The sequence below is a fragment of the Primulina eburnea genome, chromosome 11 (genome assembly GCF_022965805.1).
Source record: "Primulina eburnea isolate SZY01 chromosome 11, ASM2296580v1, whole genome shotgun sequence".
Classification (NCBI taxonomy): Eukaryota; Viridiplantae; Streptophyta; class Magnoliopsida; order Lamiales; family Gesneriaceae; genus Primulina; species Primulina eburnea.
This window is the reverse complement of record NC_133111.1, coordinates 6,896,726-6,918,547: the sequence shown is the minus strand read 5'-3', so window position 1 is coordinate 6,918,547 and position 21,822 is coordinate 6,896,726. Positions and strand designations below refer to the sequence as shown.

The 21,822-nt window shown below is 32.8% G+C and overlaps 1 protein-coding gene and 1 pseudogene across 1 annotated transcript; both read left to right on the top strand.

Annotated features, from left to right (window-relative positions):
- The first annotated feature begins 7,144 nt into the window (after positions 1-7,144).
- Positions 7,145-13,440, top strand: LOC140804909 (UDP-glycosyltransferase TURAN-like; annotated as a pseudogene).
- Positions 13,441-13,858: 418 nt separating this feature from the next.
- On the top strand, positions 13,859-21,596 carry LOC140804581 (acyl-coenzyme A oxidase 3, peroxisomal-like). The gene is made up of 13 exons (XM_073160639.1): positions 13,859-14,486; positions 15,005-15,122; positions 15,235-15,342; positions 15,453-15,625; positions 15,707-15,806; positions 18,723-18,797; positions 18,918-19,048; positions 19,477-19,612; positions 19,690-19,809; positions 19,925-20,071; positions 20,152-20,256; positions 20,354-20,455; positions 21,099-21,596. Exons 1-13 carry the CDS (start codon positions 14,020-14,022, stop codon positions 21,348-21,350), a joined length of 2,034 nt encoding a protein of 677 aa, XP_073016740.1. The 5' UTR covers positions 13,859-14,019; the 3' UTR covers positions 21,351-21,596.
- The last annotated feature ends 226 nt before the right edge of the window (positions 21,597-21,822 follow it).

Below are 21,822 nucleotides of genomic sequence, written 5' to 3'. Positions count from 1 at the left end.
GGTTGGTCTAGGCTTGGTCTGGGAATGGTCCAGGGTGGTTAGGGTCAGGTTGGGTCGAGGGTTAACCAGCTGGAGGTGTCCTAGTTGGCTAGGAGTCTTGGTGAAGTGTAGGAGTCACACATGCACACATGCAGGTTTTTGGGTCAAGTTCTAGGAGGTTTTTGAGCGGACCAGGGCTGGTTGTTCGGGCTGGGCATGGTCAGTAGGGTCCCTAGGTGGGTTGGATCGGGTTTGGCTCGAGGCGGCTCGGGCGTGGCTTGAGTAAATTTGGAGATGGCTCGGGTGGTTCGTTAGGGTGTCAATTTCAAAAATTAAAAGGCAAAAATTGAATCCATGGGTCCACGGGTGTGGCTCATGACTTGAATGGGTATAATAAATAATAAAAATGCTATGTTTAAAATTTGGGGGCAAAATAACCAGTTTTGGATTTATTTGGGATTTAATCGCCGCACGAAACGCTAATTAACAAATTAATTGAAACAACTAGTTTTATGCGGAATAAAATTATGGAAAATTAATTTTAAGTTCAAATAATTATTAGAAGTCTAGTTTTTTAATTTGGGAATTTTATATTAAGGTTTGGTTTAATTCGGGATTAAAACACATTAATATGTTACATTTAAAGATTAATTTAAAAGTCATTGATTTAAGCTAAATAAAAATATGAAAAATTAATGTAGGCTTAAATAATTATTTGGGACATATTAGAGTCAATGGAATTAAGAAAATGTCAAAAACGAGAAATTTTACGTCTAGGGATAAAACAGTCATTTTACACCTAGAAATTAGTAAACGTCATGGCAGTGTCCTGAAGGCTGTTTTATATGCTAACATGATTATTTTAAATGTTTATGGATGCTTTTATGATTTCATATGCCAAAATGTTATTTTAAAATGATTATGGAATTTTATATGTTTATGGATTTTTATGTCAAAATGTTTATTTTAAATGTTTACGATTTAATATGTTAAAATGTTGATTTTAAACGTTTATGGATTTTTATGATTTAAAATGTTAAAATGTTCATTTTAAATGTCTATGGATTTTTATGATGAAACGATAACGTTAAAAGACATGTTGCATGCTTGGTTTAAAATGAAAAATGTTATATGCATGATTTTTATTAAGTGATGATAACATGTTGAAGGATGCGAAAGGATTGTGACTAACACGATGATATGTTGAAGATATCGTGAGGGTTATGATCCCAGTGGGAGCCCGACAATCGTATTTCCTTGGATACGGATATGAACACGTTTACGATGATATGTTAATACGTAAGGCCAGGGCCCAGTTGACCGGTGAGAGTGTTGCTGGTGTCCCCCGCCGCCCAGTACTGTGGTTATATGTAGATGGATCCATTGCCTAACACGTATATGAAAGTCACAATCAACGATCTGAATTCAACAAAACACGAACATGAATATGAATACGTATATGATGATGATGATATGTATATGTTTATGATAATATGAAAATGTTTTAAAAGTTTATGCATTCTCATGAAAATGTTATTTTAAGTAGAAGTATTTTTCACTGTTGCTTGTAGTTTTATATGTATACTCGTTATCAAGAATATGTGTGTTGAATCTTTAGACATACTAGGTGTGTTGATGCACGTAATATTAATAATTATGATGTGGGAGGACTTGATGAGTGATTTGGCTGGACTGTCGGTGCACATAACCCGAGGACCGACGCTTCTATTTTCCGCATTTAAGTTTATGATTTACGTTAAATATTCTAAGACTATTTATTTACGCTTTTGAGGAATTTTTGAGAGGTTTAGTATGTGCTATACTTTTCATATTTATTGCTTTTTAGGGTTGGTAAAACATTTTACGATTTCATGTTTTGACTATTCCTTTTGGATTTACTAATACTAGTTGGATGTTTTATTTTAAATGGTGCGAAGGTATTTTTAAGTATATATATATGTATAGGCCGAAAGTGAGAGTTAAAAAAAAATTAGCACTTTTTAAGAAAACGAATAAGCAGACGTTTCATTAGTAGTTACAAGCAATTTGAAAAACCCACTTCAACATGACTTATTTCTGGCCTACTAAAAATCCTAGCTATCACTCAACTAAAAAATCTGAATAAAAAAACTCTTTATGTCAATTTGCAAGCAGTTATGAAAATAACCTAGAACAATTTGATCCTCACAATGATCAAATAAAACTTTAAGTGTGTGCTTCTGCAGCTCTTGATCAGCACGACTTTCACAAACTTAGTTATTCAATAACTTCTTCGAAGTAAGAAAGTTGAGACAGATAATTCAAAAAAATGCCCTTTTTCTAAAGAACTTCAACATTCAAATCTGAATAACTCTTTTTGAATCAAATTTATCATTTACCAAAAATGACATCTTTTAGTCACATGTCATTGTCTTTTGCAGAAATAGTACCGATAGATAGTAGACATGGATTATGAAACTTAAAGGTTTCAAAGGTGTTATATACGAAGAATATGTTTCTGATATCATAAGTCTGGCTGAAGAATGTAACTCTGATGTTTTAAAGAATAAAATTCGAACGACTCATAGTCTAACTGCTATGCATTTAGTGAGGTTTCATGTGCCTAATTGACTCAGTCTGTTATAATAGATCTCTTGAGAAATCAACTCCATTCGAGAATTTAGTTTGGTTGGACTCTTTTAAATAGTCAGTTAGCCTTAGTTCGGCCGTCTTAAATTATTTTGTCAATCACTAAAACTTTAACTGTCCAAAAATTTCATTTTTTGGTGCTGAAAAAATTATGCAATATGTTTCAAAAAATTCAATCAGATAAAGAGGAAGTCGAAAAAAATGAATATTTGCCCGAGCAGGCACCGTCTGATAGTTCTAAACAACATAAAAATGCAAATAAGAAGCTTAGTGAACTGAGAAGATGCCTTCAAAAGAAAAATTACACGAAATCTCCAATGCAGCTGCATGTTGTAAGACGCGTTGAGGTGAACGTTGGGATGGAGAAGGTGAGTGTCTCGATCGGGAGTAGAGGAAGAACTGGCAACGAAGAATGCTCTGCAGAAGCAAAGTCATAGAGAAAAGGAAAAAGGATGTAATATTGGAACCGTGGGAAGAAAGTTGCATTTATGAAACTAACAGCGAGTGCGAGTGTGAGTATTTGATGTTTTTTTAACATTTTTCTGGGAGAAAGTTTAGTGTTTGGAAAAAATTTTATAACTTAAATATCAAATATTAGGTTGCGGCAAATAATATATAGGTTGATCATTATTTCCTAACAAGTTAGGAAAAAAATTTTGGCACATTAGGATAAAATATTTTGAGCAGCTAATTGGTTGAAAGGTTGACAAAGTATCAACTCACACAACTAATCGTGAAGTCCATATTGTGCAGCGAGGTGAAACATTGAAAATCTTGGGAAAAGATGATAGACAGTGAGAGGAGTGAGGAGAACCGCTCAAACAGAGAACAAAACAGGAAAGAAAGAAAAGACAACTCAAACAACGCAACACTCCCAACACTCGCAAACAGTACAAAATTTCAGTTTTCATCTTCAAATATTTTTCATCTTTTAATCTACTTTAAGCATTTTGCGTCTTTTCAATTACATATTATCCAAATTTATTATATTTTTCATGTTTTGTGAATTCCTTGTGATTTGTACATGCATAATCAGGACATAAGTTTGTTTCTTCGATTTTCAGACTATTTCATTTGTTTTTAACGTAATATTTTATCAGGAGATTAGAACTAACAATCAAATTGAGATTCATAGTCGTTTTGTGTTTAGGAGTTTAATTTTTTTTACTCTATTTGGTGCACTTGCAGCTGACACGCTCGTAATCTACAAAATTTGTGCAAACAAAAATTGGCACGCTTGGTGGAACCCGAAATATGCCGCAAGAAAGAAAGAGAATGTCAATCCACGGAAGGGGAAGGTGTAACAAAATAGGTGAGACTTCTGTAAGATATGAACATGTTCTAAAAATGAATACAAAAGAATCAAGTACAAAGAAATTAGACGATTTCTTTGAAGATGCTTCCAAGGCCATTTCAAAGGCTATTTTTCCTTACAGTGAAAATAGTTTTGGAAAATAATCTCATCAAATCCGAGAAGAAAAAGGACAAAGAGGTGAATTAAAGGAGTAACCAACTTAAAACTCATGGTCAGATGTCAAGAACCTCTAAGGCTGGTGATCTTCGCCGCCTACAGACAATACTCCCTAACCAGGAGGAAACATCACCAGATAGATGGGATGAATCTGTTGATCAAGACACACTTGAACACTCAAGAGAATGACAGTGAAAATTCAAATCAAGTAGTGAATTGTGTGCATGTTATGAATAATCATTTGTATCATCATGAATCTTACCAGGATAGGGCTAACACTGTTTGTCAATAAGTAAATATTGGCGTAAATGCTCGGGGTACAATCATCTAAGGAGGAGTTGAAAGAAAATATCATTGTAAGTACCACCATTCATTTAACCATACTACTATGGCACAATGCGACATATTTGCAATACTAATATAGTTAAAATTTGGTATAGTCTACATATATGTGTAACAACATGGTCTTGGTTCGTTCACATATGTTCAAAACCAATTGCATTGTTACGTTGCATCAAAATATGGTACAATTAGGCCTCTTTGCGGTACCAATATAGTTAATATACAAATAAACTTGTCATCAACCATAATATCTTATAAATTCAACAAAAATACAATAGTAATTCCACCAATTCCATCTAAACATGCCTTATGTCATAATTTCTATCCCTCTAAATCCATTTTCAATCACCCATATTCGTCTATTAGGATGGTGCTGACAATGTGTGCAATCATACTGTCTATGTTGCAATATTTCTGATAGTTCCATGTAAAGGGGTCGCCACAGAAGGACCGCCGAAAATTTGGTTCGCCACTTTATAAGCCGAAACTCTCGGTTGGAAAGGAGAAATGGCTTGACGCTTAAGAAGACGAAACCTTCGGCTGGAAATGAGAGATATCTCCAAACTCTCTTAAATTTGTTGGACCTGCGATAGAAATATTCTACTATGGACGCTGGTCGTCAGAGTGCAATGCCAAAAGAGGAGAATCGACGGAGAAGAGAACATAGATATTGATGGTTAGTGTGGAAGGAAAACATGATCTTGGATGGTTAATTAATGTAAAATGGTTAATACAAGAAAAAAATTTAAAACTTAAGGGCTTAATGTATCGTTTAATCTCGATGAACTAGCTCTCGAATCAACTCTTGCACACACAAAAATATTGAGCTAAAATCTAAAAAAAAAAAAAATCGAAAATTTCGAAAAATTATAGATCAAGATGACACACAAAATGCACATCATTGTCAAATCGTCAACCACCAAACTTCGAAAAATATCTAAAACAGATATGTCAAAAAGAAAAAATTTCTCATGCATGTATTTCAACAATTGTTTTGAAAAAAACTCTAATATGCATAAACAAAGCTCAAATATGCAAAATGAAGCTCAAATGTATACATTAACATGTCGTCGATCCAAGACTAAATTATTTACAGGTCGTTGATTGAATATCTTCTCGTGTTTTCCTCCTTCATTTGTCGTTCACAGATCCAAAACGAAGCTCATGATCTGGTTTTTATTATTAATGAGATTAAATTAGTTACTGGTAGGGTAATGAATTTTATTATTTATTAGACATATTCAGAAGTTTGCCTTGCCGATCTAGAAACAACCACCAGAAGTTTATCGCCGATTTAGAAGAAGAAAACCTAGGGTTGGAAGGAGAAATTGTTCACCGCTTTATAAAGATGAAACCCTCGATTAGATATGAGAGATATCTGACTTTTAAAAACTTTATAAAAGTGTAAATGTATTCAAATTTTCAATAGAATTTTAATAACTTCATGGAGTTCATTAACATACAAACATTAAACCCTAAGGTTCAACAATAAATTGTCAAAAATTGTATTTGGTTCAATCCAAAGATTTGGATGGATTTTTAAAACTTCTAAATCGTACACAAACTGTTTATTTCTCTCTCTGTCGCTTTACACCACCTCACTTCTTATTTTCTCTCATTTCATCTATCTCTATCACTCTCTCAAATTTTTGAAGTGTGTCTCTATATGTAATTTCATCTTTCATTTTATGATTGATTGTCCATTTAATAATTTTTTATTTTAATATCATATGAAATTTTGAATCCAAGAATTGATTTTGTAATTTTTAATTTATGACTTATATAAATTAATATAATATTCAATAATAATAAAATATGATCCAAAAATTTGTCGCTTAATTCTTAATAATTGAATAGGCTCGCAACAATCATGATTTTTTAAATTATTTTTAGCATTTTCAATTAATATGTAAGTTATGATATTTTTATACAAAATTATATCCACACAATGTTAAATAATATTTTTTTCACATGTATATTATCAATTCAAAAATAAGATTACAAATTAATTAATTGATGTATTTTAAAAATTTATAAATATGCATACAAACACACATATAATATACACATGTAAGGATTAAATGATTGAAATTTTAAATAAGTAATTTTTTTTTAATATAAATATTGAAAAAATATTTCAAAATGAATATGTTATATTTGTCAATTAGTTATTGGTTCAAAAAAATTAATAAAAAATAATATATTATAATTAAGTACAAAATTATATAAAAAAATTTCACAAAAGTTTATAAAAACCGTACAAAAAAGTTTACACGAATCCACATAAATCTGTTTGTAAATCTGTAAGATTCTGTAAAAATCAATAAAAAAAAATCTATCAAATCCATAAAAGTTTATAATTTGAAAAAATTATCAAAACTTTGAATTGAATAGACGCCGTTGTCATTTTTTGACAATAGAAAGTCATTAATATGAAAAGCTGGCAGATTGATTCATAAAATATGAATGAATGACCGAAGATTTTAAACTAATTTACCTTTGTTTTGTTATGTACCTATATTTTTATTACATTAATTAATTATTAGTATATAAAAAAAACATAAATTTGATTGACGATTTTTATACTGTGAACAACTTAATTCAGCCCAGGTTTCTATTTCCGTGTTAACACCGTTGGTTTGGAACTTTATTTCGCGGATTTCGGGGGAGACTTTGTTGTCTATTTCGAGGTGAGTATATATATATTGCTCTGTAATTTCGGAGGTACTGTTGCATTTTATTATTGTTTCTACTACTTAGAGTTTCAGGTTTTTCACCATGGACTTTTGAATTATTTCTGCGTCATGCAACCAGTAACAACGCTGCATTGCAAGCTTTCATTGCTTTCGCGGTATTACCATATTTTTGTGGACTTGAAATTCATGTTTTATCTAATATACTGGAGCTGGAGGTTATGGTGAATGACTGAATTCAAATTCGGGTCTTCTTTTTTATCTTCATTCTTCAATAATTTCCACAAGTACTCACAAATTCTCATATCGTGATTTTTCCATTTGGCTTCAAGTCGGCACAACTGAGAAAATGGATGGTGTCCATGTTCCATTGTATTGTCAAAGCTCCTTTTATTTTTTGGTCAAACTTTAATGTTTTTAAAATATCAGGATCACAAGTTGGGGTGAAGTAGGTTCTTGTACTCCGAGGATGCTGGATTCAACTCCTGCGTGAACATAGAAAGATGAAATATTGAAACATGGATGATCTTTGTTTGCCATCAAAACGTTTATTGGTTCAATTTGGTTCCAAAATAAGAAAATTATTATTTGCTTAATTATTAATTTTATGTTGTATGGCTTTGTTTAGGCTCTCACAATCCTTCTCATTGCTGTGAGTAACTAATATCTTTGTTGGAGCTAGGTTTGTTTGGCTGGACTGGAAAATGGAAAGTTTAGTTCTCTAGGTGGCTTGTTGCATGCTTGTTTTCTGCGCTGCTTTTCTACACCACCTTCTAGATTTTAGATAGTTCCACGAGAATTTGATTTTAGTGTCATGATTTGCAATTATTGGCCAGGCATCATTTTACATTCATGTTGCTCCTCGAGTAAGTAAAAAGTTATCCGGTCTAGTAAACAAAAAGATTCAATTTAAATTGCATGTACAGTTTAGTTTAGACTTATATCTATTAGGTATAACCGGTTGTCATTCTTACTCTTAAGTTATCGGGCTATACTTTTGAATTGAGTAAAAATTCATAATTGTTGAACTACCATATTTAAAACATGTTGGATTGATCGGTATTTTTTCAAGTGTAAATCTCTAGAACTGAGTGTATTACACGAACCCATAAATCATAATGCATTTACTTAAACATATTTTTTCCTAGTTTTAATTTGTTTACTGATTGACGGGTTCATCCTTTGGATAGGTTCGGTTCCCCACACTTCATTGTTAGAGAACAAATCAATCCATATTCACAAAATGGTACAATTAAGTACATTGTTTCTAGACTAAATTTTCATTGAAATGGATGGTCATGGACAATACTTTATTGCTTTTCACAGCCACAATGGTCTACAGTTCCTCAAACTTTTCCAAAGATTCTTCGTCCCCTGATACTTATTCTCAAGCCTATTATTCAATTTCTCATGCTGCTGTGGTATCTTTGTATAAAGATACCAGCCCCTGATGTTTTCATTGTGCAGGTGAGCTATGTCTTTTGTACATGCAGTCCTTATTTTCTTTACTTCTGATGGGAGGATGAGGTGTATTGAGTAGATTGGTGTACATTTCAATAATGAAAAAATGAAAATGTTCGAGGCTAACTAGTCTGTTGCTTGACATGACTGTAGAGGGTTCAAGATTTTCCTATTTGAAATTTCTCAAATTTTCAATTTTGGAGAGGTAAAGGATGGTTTGTCAATTATTGGTTTATGGTGGACACTACTTTTTTTCTTTTGCTAAAATATTCAATTATTTCTTCCATTGATTTGACATTGCTGTTATAGAAATGAAAATCAATATGAAAAAGCATATTATACGCCTATATGTGTATTCTTTCGGCTTCTTGAGAGTTTTGTTACTTTACTGGGAACTATAGTTATGTGTTGGATGGTTTGGCCACTGGCATAATAATCTTACTGGTCCGTAGCTTCATGGCCTGATGATGTTTGCTGGAGGTGTCTACTTGAATGTCAAATTGTTATTTTGTTATCTATATTGTTGTGACTGGCATAGTAATCTGTTACTGGTTCCTGTTATCATGGACTGATGATGTTTGCTGGAGGTCTACTTGATTGTCAAATTATTATTCTGTTTTTATATTGTAGTGATCGGCATAATAATCTGTTACTGTTCCTGGACATCATGACCTGATTACGTTCGCTGGAGGACTACTTGAATGTCAAATTATTATTCTTGTATTCATATTGTGCAAATATGTTCTAAAATCATGATCTCTACATTTTTGCTGCAGAATCCACCTTCAGTTCCTACGCTAGTGGTTGTGAAGTGGGCTACCTGGTTGAGACATTCCACATTCATTGTGGATTGGCATAATTTTGGATACACACTACTTGCCCTGTCCCTTGGAAGGAGTAGTTACTTTGTAGCTGTATATCAATGATAAAATATCATTGTGTTTTCATTAAATGGAATTTCTGGCCTTGTTTGTAGACTGAATATCTGATTATTCCTAGGATAGAGAAGCACTTTGGCAAGATGGCCCATGGTTCTTTGTGTGTGACTAGAGCTATGGAACATGAATTGGCTCAGAACTGGGGTATAAAGTAAGAGCACGATATGTTAAATCCGCCATGCATTGTTACCTGCTGGCATTTCATATGTTATTAGCCATTTTAGCCTCATTATTGTATTGTAGGGCCACAGTTTTGTATGATCGACCTCCTGAATTTTTCCGGCCAGCTTTGCTTGAGGAGAGGCATGATGTGAGTCTATTGTCATCACAAGCTTCAAGAATACATTGAATCAGCAAACTTAGGTGTCTGCTATGATCTAGTTATTTTGCAGGATTAGTAAAAGCCTCAATCAGCCATATGGCCTCCGAGATTGCATAGTTAGTGGTACATGAGCGAAACATTAGTGTTTATAATTCATTCTTAAATTAATGTCAGGAGTGTTCTTACTAGTTTTAATCAGACATTCACATATATGGCAGGATCAGCAGGACCAGATAGCAATTATCTTAATACGGCTCCATTTACAACTCAGATTGACAGTGATATTTCCTTGAAGGAAAACAGACCTGCTCTAATTGTTAGTAGTACAAGCTGGTTAGATCATATCCATTAAATGTTTGCCGTTTTAATTTACTTGTACTTTCCTTCAATCCACTGCCTTTTTCATTATTTTAACAGGTCAGAAAATTTAGACTCTGATACATGTTTGTTTTTCACTATAATTACCAGAATCATTAGAATGGAAAATGATGAGCATATATTTCATATAAACATGATTCGATAATATTTGACGACTTTTTAGGACTCCGGATGAAGATTTTAGTATTCTTCTGGAAGCTGCTGTTATGTATGATAGGCGAGTTGCAGCACAATTAAATGAGGACGTCTCAATTGGAGATGAAACTGTTTGGGAAGAAATTCATTCTGGAAAGCGATTCGCTTACCCTAGGTTGTTGTTTATCATCACTGGTAAGAGGATTTTTATGTATATGCTTCTCTTTCATATCTATCAAAATTTTCGGAGTCATTACAATAAATTTTAATAACATATTTGAGGATTGAATACTTTTAAATACACGTAGGTAAAGGACCTGAAAAGGAAAAGTATGAGAAAAAACTAAAGAAACTTAGTCTCAAACGTGTAGCATTCCGTACCATGTGGCTGTCTGCAGAGGATTATGCGTTGCTTCTTGGTAGGTATTATATCTAAGTTGTTAATATGTTGTCTTCCACCAGAACAGTTTTATATCTTCCTTGTCTAATTTTGCAGGTTCTGCAGACTTAGGTGTCTGCCTCACACGTCCTCATCAGGGTTGGATCTACCCATGAAGGTTTACTTGTTTTTTGAACTTATCCATTTTGTAGTAGCGAAGTACCGGTATTTATTAGTCCGACGTCCCTGAAAAAAATATCTTCTTCTTTAAGAAACTTTTCCTTTTACATTTTGGGGTAAGTGATCTCATTCTTAGGAATTTTTGTTTGTTAGGTTGTGGATATGTTTGGCAGTGGACTGCCAGTCTGTGCTGTTTCTTACTCTTGGTAAGATTCAGTATATAACTCTTTTGTATTGTTGTGCCACTGCGAATACTATTTATACAAACTGTTTTTGATCTGCGTCAAGCATCAAGGAGCTGGTATAGAAACCGGAAAGAATGGCCTCCTTTTCTCGTCATCCTCAGAACTTGCTGATGAACTCATGGTAAGCTTAACAAGTTGTAGAGCATGCAACCGTGTTCACACTCTTTCTTCCTTTCTAATGAACCAGCTTATATTCTAAATCGGAGGATACAGAATATCTATTGATCGTGGTTGTTGATGGCACATGCATATGCTCAAATTCAATCATTGATATTTTCAAGGGAAATTGCTAAGTCTTTAACAATACCGTCATCTTGTTTCTTTTCTTCTTTCCTCTTTCTCATATTCTCTTCTTTTCTGATTTTCTTTTATTTCACTTCCTGATCTGATTTTTAGTTCTTTTTTTCCTTTCCTATGTGCCAAGACGGAACACATGCCTGAGCCCTTATTTTTCTTCCCCTAGCTTTTATTTGAAATTAGCATAAGAATCTGAAAAATTGTGAAATATACGACTGCTAAGATTTACATCTTCTTTGATTTTGGAACTCTTGGTTTATATGTGCACTGACTTATTTGTAATCTGCTTATATTTCTGAAGTATGCCTTGATTTTACCAACTTTCATGAATATGCTGAAATTGCAACTCATATGTGATTCCTTAAAAAGTTTCTGGAATGTGATCCTTAACGTTGTTCATTTGTTCCCTATTTTTGGTTAAAATCATTAACCTTGTTGATGTAGTCACATATACGCTGAGCTATATCTTTGTGTTTTGAGACGTCTTGAGCTTTTAAAAGTATGCCTGTTAATCTTCATCTTTACTGCTCGTTTTGTCGTTTTGTTGTCAATTTCGCCAACTCGGCTTATTGTGATAGAAACCTGGTTACTTTTTTTGGTGAAGTTTCTCAAACAGATGTTTGTGCTCGTATTTTGTTAGATAGGATTGACCCTCTTTGGTCAGGACTGGTACCTTTTTAAAGACTGCTATTTATTTTGGTTGTTTTAGCCTAGTTTCCCACCTAATGGCCTTTCTTTTGTATCTATTTACTTGTAGGGGTCCAAAACAAAACACCATATAAAAAATAAATATGTAAAGCCTTTGCATCAGCACTTTTGCTTATGAATATAGACCATCTTACCTGGTATTGTGTGTGAACCAATGCTGTCCAGATTGAGACCAAAAGAAGCATTTGGTGTGGAATATGACCAATTGTGTCACATATCATTTCGCAAGTCATGAAATACTTTCTGAGGGATTTATCATCGTGGAGAGACCATTTTAGGGAGAGGCAATAACATCAAAGTTACAAACTAAATCATGTGAAAGAAAAGAAGAATGGGTCTTGAAACTTGTTTTGTGGAAGAATTCTTCACTTGCATAATGTAGTAATTAGTTTTACTGCAGAATGGCTGAATTAATGTGTGGGAAATTCCTTAAATTTATGTTTCGATCACTACAGATGCTGTTTGAGGGTTTCCCTGACAGATGTTATCAGAAAAATTGATGGAAAGGATATCTTCATCTAGGTGGGCAACAGAATGGGAGGAGAATGCCAAGCCCTTGATACATCGGGTAACATCAATTAATTTTTCTCTGCAAGGAAATGTACTTAAGCTAGGATCTCAACTAATTCTGATGGTAGCATGAAAATTTTCAGGTTATCTCTGAGAACTCTAGCTGAGCATCCATAGGAATAGGCTGAATTTTGGAGTTGCAAAAAATCTGTGCTTTTACAGGTAGAAATTTGGTTTTGAAGCCTATTATATATACACTTGTATTTGATAATAAGAGTTTTCAAGCTGTTTCTTCTGCTTTCTGCTTTCTTTCCTCAATTTTTCTGATAAAATATTTGTTCGAAAACATCACACGATTTCTTGAGCCCTAGATCTCTCGCTTCTTCCCTGTCCAATGTCCATCGAATCATCTTCAAAGATTTCGATGCATTTTCATCTAGCAAAATTCTTTACGTCTGCATAGTTTACCAACATGAAGATTTTTATGTGCCAATTATTTAGTTAGACAACCTTAAAAAATATTGTTACAATTTTTTCAATTACACGTTTTTTTTTTAATTTATTTATGAAAAGAATTTTCATGTTTGCTTTTCTCGTTTGCGCAGATCCCCTTTGGTGGCAAAGCAGTTTTGATATGCCAGAATTGGAAAGGATGAACTCTGTTTCTTTCAAAATTTAAGTTCATTGTACGGATTCTTTTTAGGAACAAATTTGATTTTTATTGCTAATGAATGATACAATAATTATATTGGTGGTGTATTGAATTTCTTGTTTCTTTCTGAATATTCCCTTTGACATTTAAATTTTTTATTCATTTCTAATATATAATTCTAAAATAAAATAATTATTGGAAAAAGTAATAAACATACAGAACGCCCACGTCACTACTGATCGTTGATCGTCGGTTGATACTGATAGAACATGTCATCTCAAAGTTACTTAGGTCCAACAATTGTGCATGCCTTCTTCGAGTAAAATCTCATCGTTGTTTAGTAATAATGTGATTGTTGAGTAATATTGGTGTCGACTAATCTCGGACGTGTACAGAGTTTTTAAATTGTTTCTATATATATATATATAATTTAATATATATATTTGGATTTTATTTTATTTAATTTTAAATTTAAAAATTGTTAATGGATGAAGTTCAGCTTTGCTGATTTCCTTGACAAAACTTCGTCGTTTGACTAGGAAAATAGGAATTGACTTTTCTCTTACTTTAATTTATCTTTCTTCCTCGGTCCGCTCGATCACGGATCCCAACGACAAGAAACTTGGCTTGATAAAGATCCAGACTACCTAGCTTTTTGAATTAATTTCATTCCAATCATCATTCTTGAATCGCAATCAAGAATGGAAAAAGTGAATTTCAGAACCCGTGTCTTATCCAGACACCTGCAAAACCACAGCCATCTCGGTAGCTCCGCCGCCATTTCCGCCTCACCATGCTTGAGTTACACTCCGCCGGAAGTATACGAGCAACCCTTTTCATTCGACGTGAATTCAATGAGAAAATTGATGGATGGCCACAATTTGGAGGACAGGGATTGGCTTTTCAACCTCATGGTGCAAAGCAACCTCTTCAATCCGAGGTCGAGGGGAGGAAAAGTCTTTGTTGTGCCGGATTATAATCAAACCATGGAACAGCAGAGGGAGATCACGATGAAGAGAATTCAGTACTTACTGGATCATGGGGTATTCGAGGGGTGGCTTACTGGAAAAGGCTATGAAGCGGAGATGAGAAAGTTTGCTCTTTTGGAAGTCATTGAGATTTTTGATCACTCTCTCGCTATTAAAGTCGGTGTTCATTTCTTCTTGTGGTATGCTTATTTTTTTCCCCGCGAGCTTTCTCGTTGCTATTTTCATGAGCTATTAGTTTTAGTTCACTGGGTTTTTCTCTTGCTTCAACATAGTTGTGCATTTGCTTTTGATAATTTTTAAAAATTTATTCGATCGATTTTAGTGTTTGTCTGCTGATTACCGTAGCTTCAGCCTCCATGAAAAGTTGTTTCTTTATGAACTTTTACTTTTTTGTGATGTTAATGATTTGTGAAACTTTGAAGATTGGGTGACCATTCCTGTGCAAAATGGGGCTGTACACTTGTTTTGATATGTGTAAACGTTTATTGAAATCTTCTGGCGAATCATTAAGCAATATATGATGGGAAGATTTTTAATGTAGTTGTGTTTGGTTAATCTGTTACAAACGTGTTCTTTTTAGTTGGTACTTTAAATTGTTTGATTGAATTCGATCCTCTCTCATCTTTGTATGTTTCAAGTTCTTGAAGTAATAATATGGTTTGGTGAACACATGTAAATTGTAATTGTTATTGTTCAGGGGAGGTGCTATCCAGTTTTTTGGGACAAACCGGCACCATGATAAGTGGTTGAGGGCCACTGAAAATTACCTGATCAAAGGCTGCTTTGCAATGACAGAGTTGGGGCATGGAAGTAATGTATATAAAAGTTCATTTGAAGTTTTTATTTACCCTAGAAATGTATTCTATGATTTGAGATCATCTTCTTTTCATGCAATCTTATGCAAGGGTTTTGATTCAATGTTGTCAGGTTCGAGGAATTGAAACTGTAACAACATATGATTCCGGCACGGGAGAATTTGTGATCAACACTCCGTGTGAATCAGCTCAGAAGTATTGGATCGGAGGTGCAGCTAATGTAATAAATTCTTATCTTCCTTTTGAGCAAATGAATGTGTGGTTATTCTTGGAAGTCTTGCTCAAAGAACTGATAGTAACTTATGATTTAATTCTTGAATGTTTTTGTAGCATGCGACGCATACAGTAGTTTTTTCACAGCTTCACATTGATGGAAACAATCAAGGTGTCCATGCTTTTATCACTCAGATCAGAGATGCAGATGGAAGTATCTGTCCCAATATACGTATCGCTGATTGTGGTCATAAGATTGGTTTGAATGGTGTTGACAATGGACGAATCTGGTATACAGCTATCACTTTTGAATTTGCTAGAAATTTTAATGTTCAAGTTCATCTGAAAGTTTCAGCACTTAATACTTTCAGGTTTGACAATGTTCGTATTCCCAGAGAAAATATATTAAATTCAGTAGCTGATGTTTCTCCGGAAGGAAAATATCTGAGTGCGATACAGGACCCTGACCAGGTTTAATCTTCTTCAAATACCATGTTCTTTCGTTTTTCAACAGAAAAAATTGCACAGATAAACTGTTTTATGATTTATTACGGGCTCATATGTGATTTATTTTGTTCTTGGTTTCTTCTTGGATAGAGTAGTGATGTTGCCCCATGGTGGCTTCCTTGGCTTTTTCTAATATTTCTTCTTGATCTACAAATCTACAATGATTTTTGAAAAACATTTTTCATCTAACATATTTATAGCTCCTAGCTTTTCACTGGCTGCTATGTCTAATAGCTGTGCAAATACAAAACTTTACGTCCTTTACGTGTTCGATTATCAATTTTAGTTGATAGTAATACTAGAAGAATAGTAGTAATAATGTATATCAAAAAATTAATATTAATTATAATTATGAAAGGACAGTGATTTAATAATAATAATAATAATAATATAATAATAATAATAATAATAATAAATAGAATAATAATAATTATTAATAAATAAATAAAATATAATAATGATAATAATAACAAATATTAATAAAATTAATCATTTAATAGTAACCATAATTACGATAATAGCAAATAACCTATGTTGCATGGATACAGGTACATGTATCACATCAAATACGTTACTGATACGGCGATACGACAAATTTTGAAAATATAAGAGACACGATACGGTTAGGATACAACAATTATTAAAAAAATATATAAATATTATATATATATATATATATATATATAAATTTAGTATTAAAAATTAAAAAATCTAGAGATAGAAATATTTATATAAATATATTATAGAAATATTTATACATATTTATGTAAATATATATAATGTACATCTTCAGAACAGTGATCTGAAAAGAAAAAACAAAAAAAAAATTCAATTTTTTTTGCCGAAACGAGTCCGAAAAACGTGTTCACGGCGTGTCTGACTGGCCAACCTAAAAAAGTCAACGACACGGATTTTTCCGTATTCGATACACGTATCCGCGTGTCATATCCGTGTATATCGTATCTCTTGAACAGTCTTCTTAAAATTCAAATAAGAGAGCCCAATAAAATTAAAAGAGAGAGATTCAAAAGGGTTTCTAATAAACATTAAATTAACCTCAATAAAAATATCTGTTACCCTCAATAATCAGAATGCAATATTCGAGATTTTCATAATTTGAAAGAGTTAAATGCATGGTATATGAGAAAAGCACCCGATGTATAATTTATGTCTATTGGGCTGTCTTATTTGAATTTTAAATTATAAATAATGCAGTGTTGCATATTATATTGGAAACAATTTTATTATATTTATCTTACTAAATTTATGTACTCAAAAATGGATTTCTGAAATGACTCATCTTTTCAGCACGATATATGAATCTTTCCAAGATACAATGGACATTTAAATTAGATTTATACGTTGTTATGAACTACTTACATATGGAAACAACGAGAAAAATGAGACATTAAGTGTGGAATATGTCTTTCATGATCGAGAAGTAAAAAATATCATTCTCCTATTTGTACAAAATTTTAATTATTACACATTTGCAATGTGATAATTTTCTTCTATTTACAAAGTTCACGGATACATGGTAGTATAAAATGTCCCACAATGGAAATGACTAAACCAATTCTAAAAGAAGTACGCATCTTATTAAAGGGCACCTTATAAAATTTATGGCATTGTTTTGGAATACACATAGAAAATGTTAATAAAATAACTTTTTGGTTTATACATAATTTACTTAGAATCACATATTTCATTTTTATTTAGGAATAATAGGCTTTTGTGTACATTATGGAGATATTTTGTAGATAAAATAACAATCTATTTGGATGAAGATATTGATGAAGCAATTGGTATTCTTCAAATGTGTCGAACACGTACCATGTCACAAAATTGTTTGTGAATGGGGATTTACACGAAGTTACTGAATTTTGAAAAAATTATTTCTCATTAATTTTATTGAATTTGATATAAATATATTTATTTATCACATGTTAAAAAATAATAATATATATATAGTTTCTCGAAAATTAAAGAATTAAATATGTATTTAGGTTTGTTGTTGACATCAACACACTCAACACGATAAGCACAATGTCGTCTCCTTAGGCTAGCACAATCTAAAAATTTGACATATGATAGTGATTATCAGCCAAAAAAATTAATTCATATAGGTTGAATTTAAGAAAGTTTTTCAAAATTAGCTAAAAAAGTAGATTCTTATTTTTATTTTTTTATAATTATATTATTTTTTTTCAATTTAATATCTATTCATTTTTTATAATAATTAATTTTTAATAATTTTTAAAGACTAGTTATGATATAATAAACAACTTTTTACTATATTATTTAAAATTTTTAAAAATGATTTTATTCCATTCATTTTTTCATTTCGTCTGGTATTAATAGGAATGTAATATACCTAGATTGAAATTCTTGCTAAAAATTTTGTATGTTAACTTGGTAAATCGGGTAAGGAGGAATATTGCTTTTCTGTAACATATCTTTACCGCTTCAACTTATCTTCCAGATTCTCCCTGCTGGATTTCCTTGGCCAAAACATTTAGCATTGGTACAGCTCTTTAGATAACTTCTATACAACTTGAAGCTTTGTTCCTTATCCTTAACGGAACATCTCAGTCCTCGACCCTTATTGATTTAACTTCACCAACTAAGCTCTTTACAGTATGATGGATTTACTAGAAATCTCTTTGTAGTTTTCTTCTTTGCCGAGTTTGTGCTGGACTTGACTTCTCCACGAATAGAATATGGAATAAACGACAGCTCAAACTTTTTATGTCCACAAAAACTTTAATCTAACAGAATTACATGCTTAAAAATGAAATTTTGTTGTTCATATGTTCCTGACGAAAATTTTTGCCAAAAGTTTTGTTAATTGTATTGACATTTTTTTTTAATTCACTCCAGAGGTTTGGTGCATTCATGGCCCCTTTGACATCTGGGCGCGTCACTATTGCAGTCAGTGCAATTTACTCAGCAAAGGTGCTCAACGCCTGGAGATTTGTGTTGCATTTTTTTAGTAACTCTGCTTAGAAATATAATATAAGCATGATATTTTCGCTTCGGAGTTTATGTACTAAGATGGTTATGTTTTCTCATCAGATTAGCCTAGCTATTGCTATCAGATATTCGTTAACCAGAAGGGCATTTTCTGTTGCACCAAAAGATGATGAAGTTCTTTTGCTTGATTACCCAAGTCATCAGAGACGTCTTCTTCCTCTACTTGCAAAAACGTGAGAATTCCATTAACTAACTTGCTTGCTGTTTATTATCGTTTATATTTTGGTTAATGCCATTCAAATCATTTGGAAGAATGAAATTGTTCAGTTTACCACGCTTACAAACTTATCAATCATTGGTGTTACTTTCTCTATTAACTTTTCAAGTTTTTGTTTAAGTTGCCACAATTTTTTGGTTGTGCTGCTCCTCTTTTGTGGAAGGGAAAGTGGCAATCTTTTAGAAGATATTTATATTTGAGAATTGAAATCAACATTGATTGACGATAACTACCACATGACTTGATACATGTCTTCCCTATGACGTGTTTAACATTCATATCCCATAGAATGAAAGTTTATCAATGGAATAATTAAATTGCTACATCTATTAGTTTTCTTAGTAAATATTCATCGTCTTAGAGCTGCTCATTCGGGTGTTGCAGATATGCATCGAGCTTCGCTGCTAACTACTTGAAGCTGCTATACATTAAGAGAACTCCTCAGTTAATTAAAACAATTCACGTTGTCTCTAGTGCATTGAAGGCTATTCTTACATGGCATAACATGCGGACTCTTCAGGTACCATGTATGATTGTAGTTGCGATTTCAGGTGGTAATAATTTCCCCGCTTACATATTTGGGCTATTTTGATCTAGGAATGCCGCGAGGCATGTGGTGGACAAGGATTGAAGACTGAAAATCGTATTGGCCAGCTGAAAGGCGAATATGATGTACAATCTACTTTTGAGGGTGATAACAATGTCCTTATGCAGCAGGTATATAATATTTTTTTTTTATGTACGTTTTAAAATATTTGAAATATATAGTCTAATTATCAGTTATAACTTTTAGCATCACAGCAAAATTCCTATTGAAAAATTGACATTATAGGTTAGTAAAGCTCTGCTTGCAGAGTATGTGATGGCTAGAAAGAGAAACAAACCGTATAAAGAATTGGGACTTGGACATATGAATAAATCTTCTCCTACAATTCCTTCTCAGCTAACGGGTTCCACCATTCGGAGTGTTCAGTTTCAGGTAAAGTTAAAGCGTGCTATTCCAGTTTCTTCTTTCTTAAGATTTCCTGTTTTATTTTGTATTTATTTCACCCGTAACAGAATGATGTATTCTGCCTGAGAGAGAGAGATCTACTGAACCGCTTTGCTGAAGAAGTCTCTAACTTCCAATCTCAAGGAGAAAGCAAAGAGTATGCCTTTAATGCGGTAATGGCATCGTGAAATATGAATTCGACCGAAATTATTTGCAAAATGTCCTAGTTTATTGCTTTTTGTTCCACTCTTACATTTCATTTTTCCTCAGAATTACCAACTTGCGGAAGATTTAGGACGAGCGTTCTCTGACCGGACAATTCTACAGACATGTATAGAAGCAGAGAACAATACAACAGACACCCATCTCAAGGTTTGTGGCAATCTCGACTTTCATTACTTTTATATAATGATACCTGCTATATTTCTTACCTTTCAACTCTTACAACTACACATAGTATCAGTAGTATGAAATGTGCATATTTTGTAGTGGGACATATGATGCATAAAAGAAAAACTACGTTGTCCTTATTTGAGCAAAACCATTATTTTTCCTCGCCGTAGATTTTATTTATTTCCTAAACAACCCTCTATATTTTTTTTAAAAAATTTTCCCCGGATATCCATATGTTGGACATTTCATTTCATTTCATTTTTAGTTAAGATTATAAATTATACATTTGATTTTGGGAATAATTTGAATAATGGATTTGAAAAAACGCTAGTCTTGGATATATTTCAAATCTTTCTCAATTGTCATTATGTTTTTAATTAAACTAACAAATGGTGGATTTGAAATTAACATAATATAAATTCATTCAAACAATCAAATAGATTTGAAATACCTCGGACTAAGAGGGTGTTTCGCAGATCTCATAAGCTCTGATATGAATACCCCAGTGACAACAATCTGACAATAGACGAATACTCTTACTTGGATCAATATTTATTGTGTGCAAATGGAAGTTAATATCAAAGAATGTTTCTCTAACTTGGATGTTTTTTCTACATGGCAGAAAATATTGGGACTTATGAGATCAATGTACGTCTCGGTTACATTAGACGAAGATGCTGCATTTCTCCGATATGGTTACTTATCCACAGAGCATGCTGCTACGATTAGGAAGGAAGTTTCGAAACTTTGCAGTGAGATACGACCTTATGCACTCGCCTTGGTCACTGCTTTCGGCATACCTGATGCTTTCTTGAGTCCTGTCGCGTTTGACTGGGTTGCAGCAAATTCTTGGTCTGCGGTTGAGACTAGCTAGCTCTTTCCTATACTTTCTTGATGGTATTTCTTGAAGGAGATATAAGGATGGTGTCAAATAGCTTCAAGGTCCAAGAGGCGTTAATGGACTTTATGTTACTATAGTGTTTATTTGGAATAAATAAAGGAATAAAAGGCTTAGTTTTCACGCATTGCAATGTTTCTGTCAAGAATGTTATCAAAGAATCTAACATTCGGTATTTTAAACGATAACCATGAATATATATAGGAAAATATTTCTCTCGGAGATTAATTTTATAAAATTGGTATCAGTTAGCCATAAATGACCTTTTAATATTTCGGGAAGAAGCCTAATTTAGTCCCTAAAGTTTAACTGAATTCAATCCCTCTTCTTTGAATGTTCCCAATTTAGTCCTTGGATTTTCTAGCAGCCTTGCAGCTTAAATATTTTCAAAAATTCCCAAAGTAACATTGGTGTGATAAAGGCTAGAGCCAGGTTCTCAATTCAATCA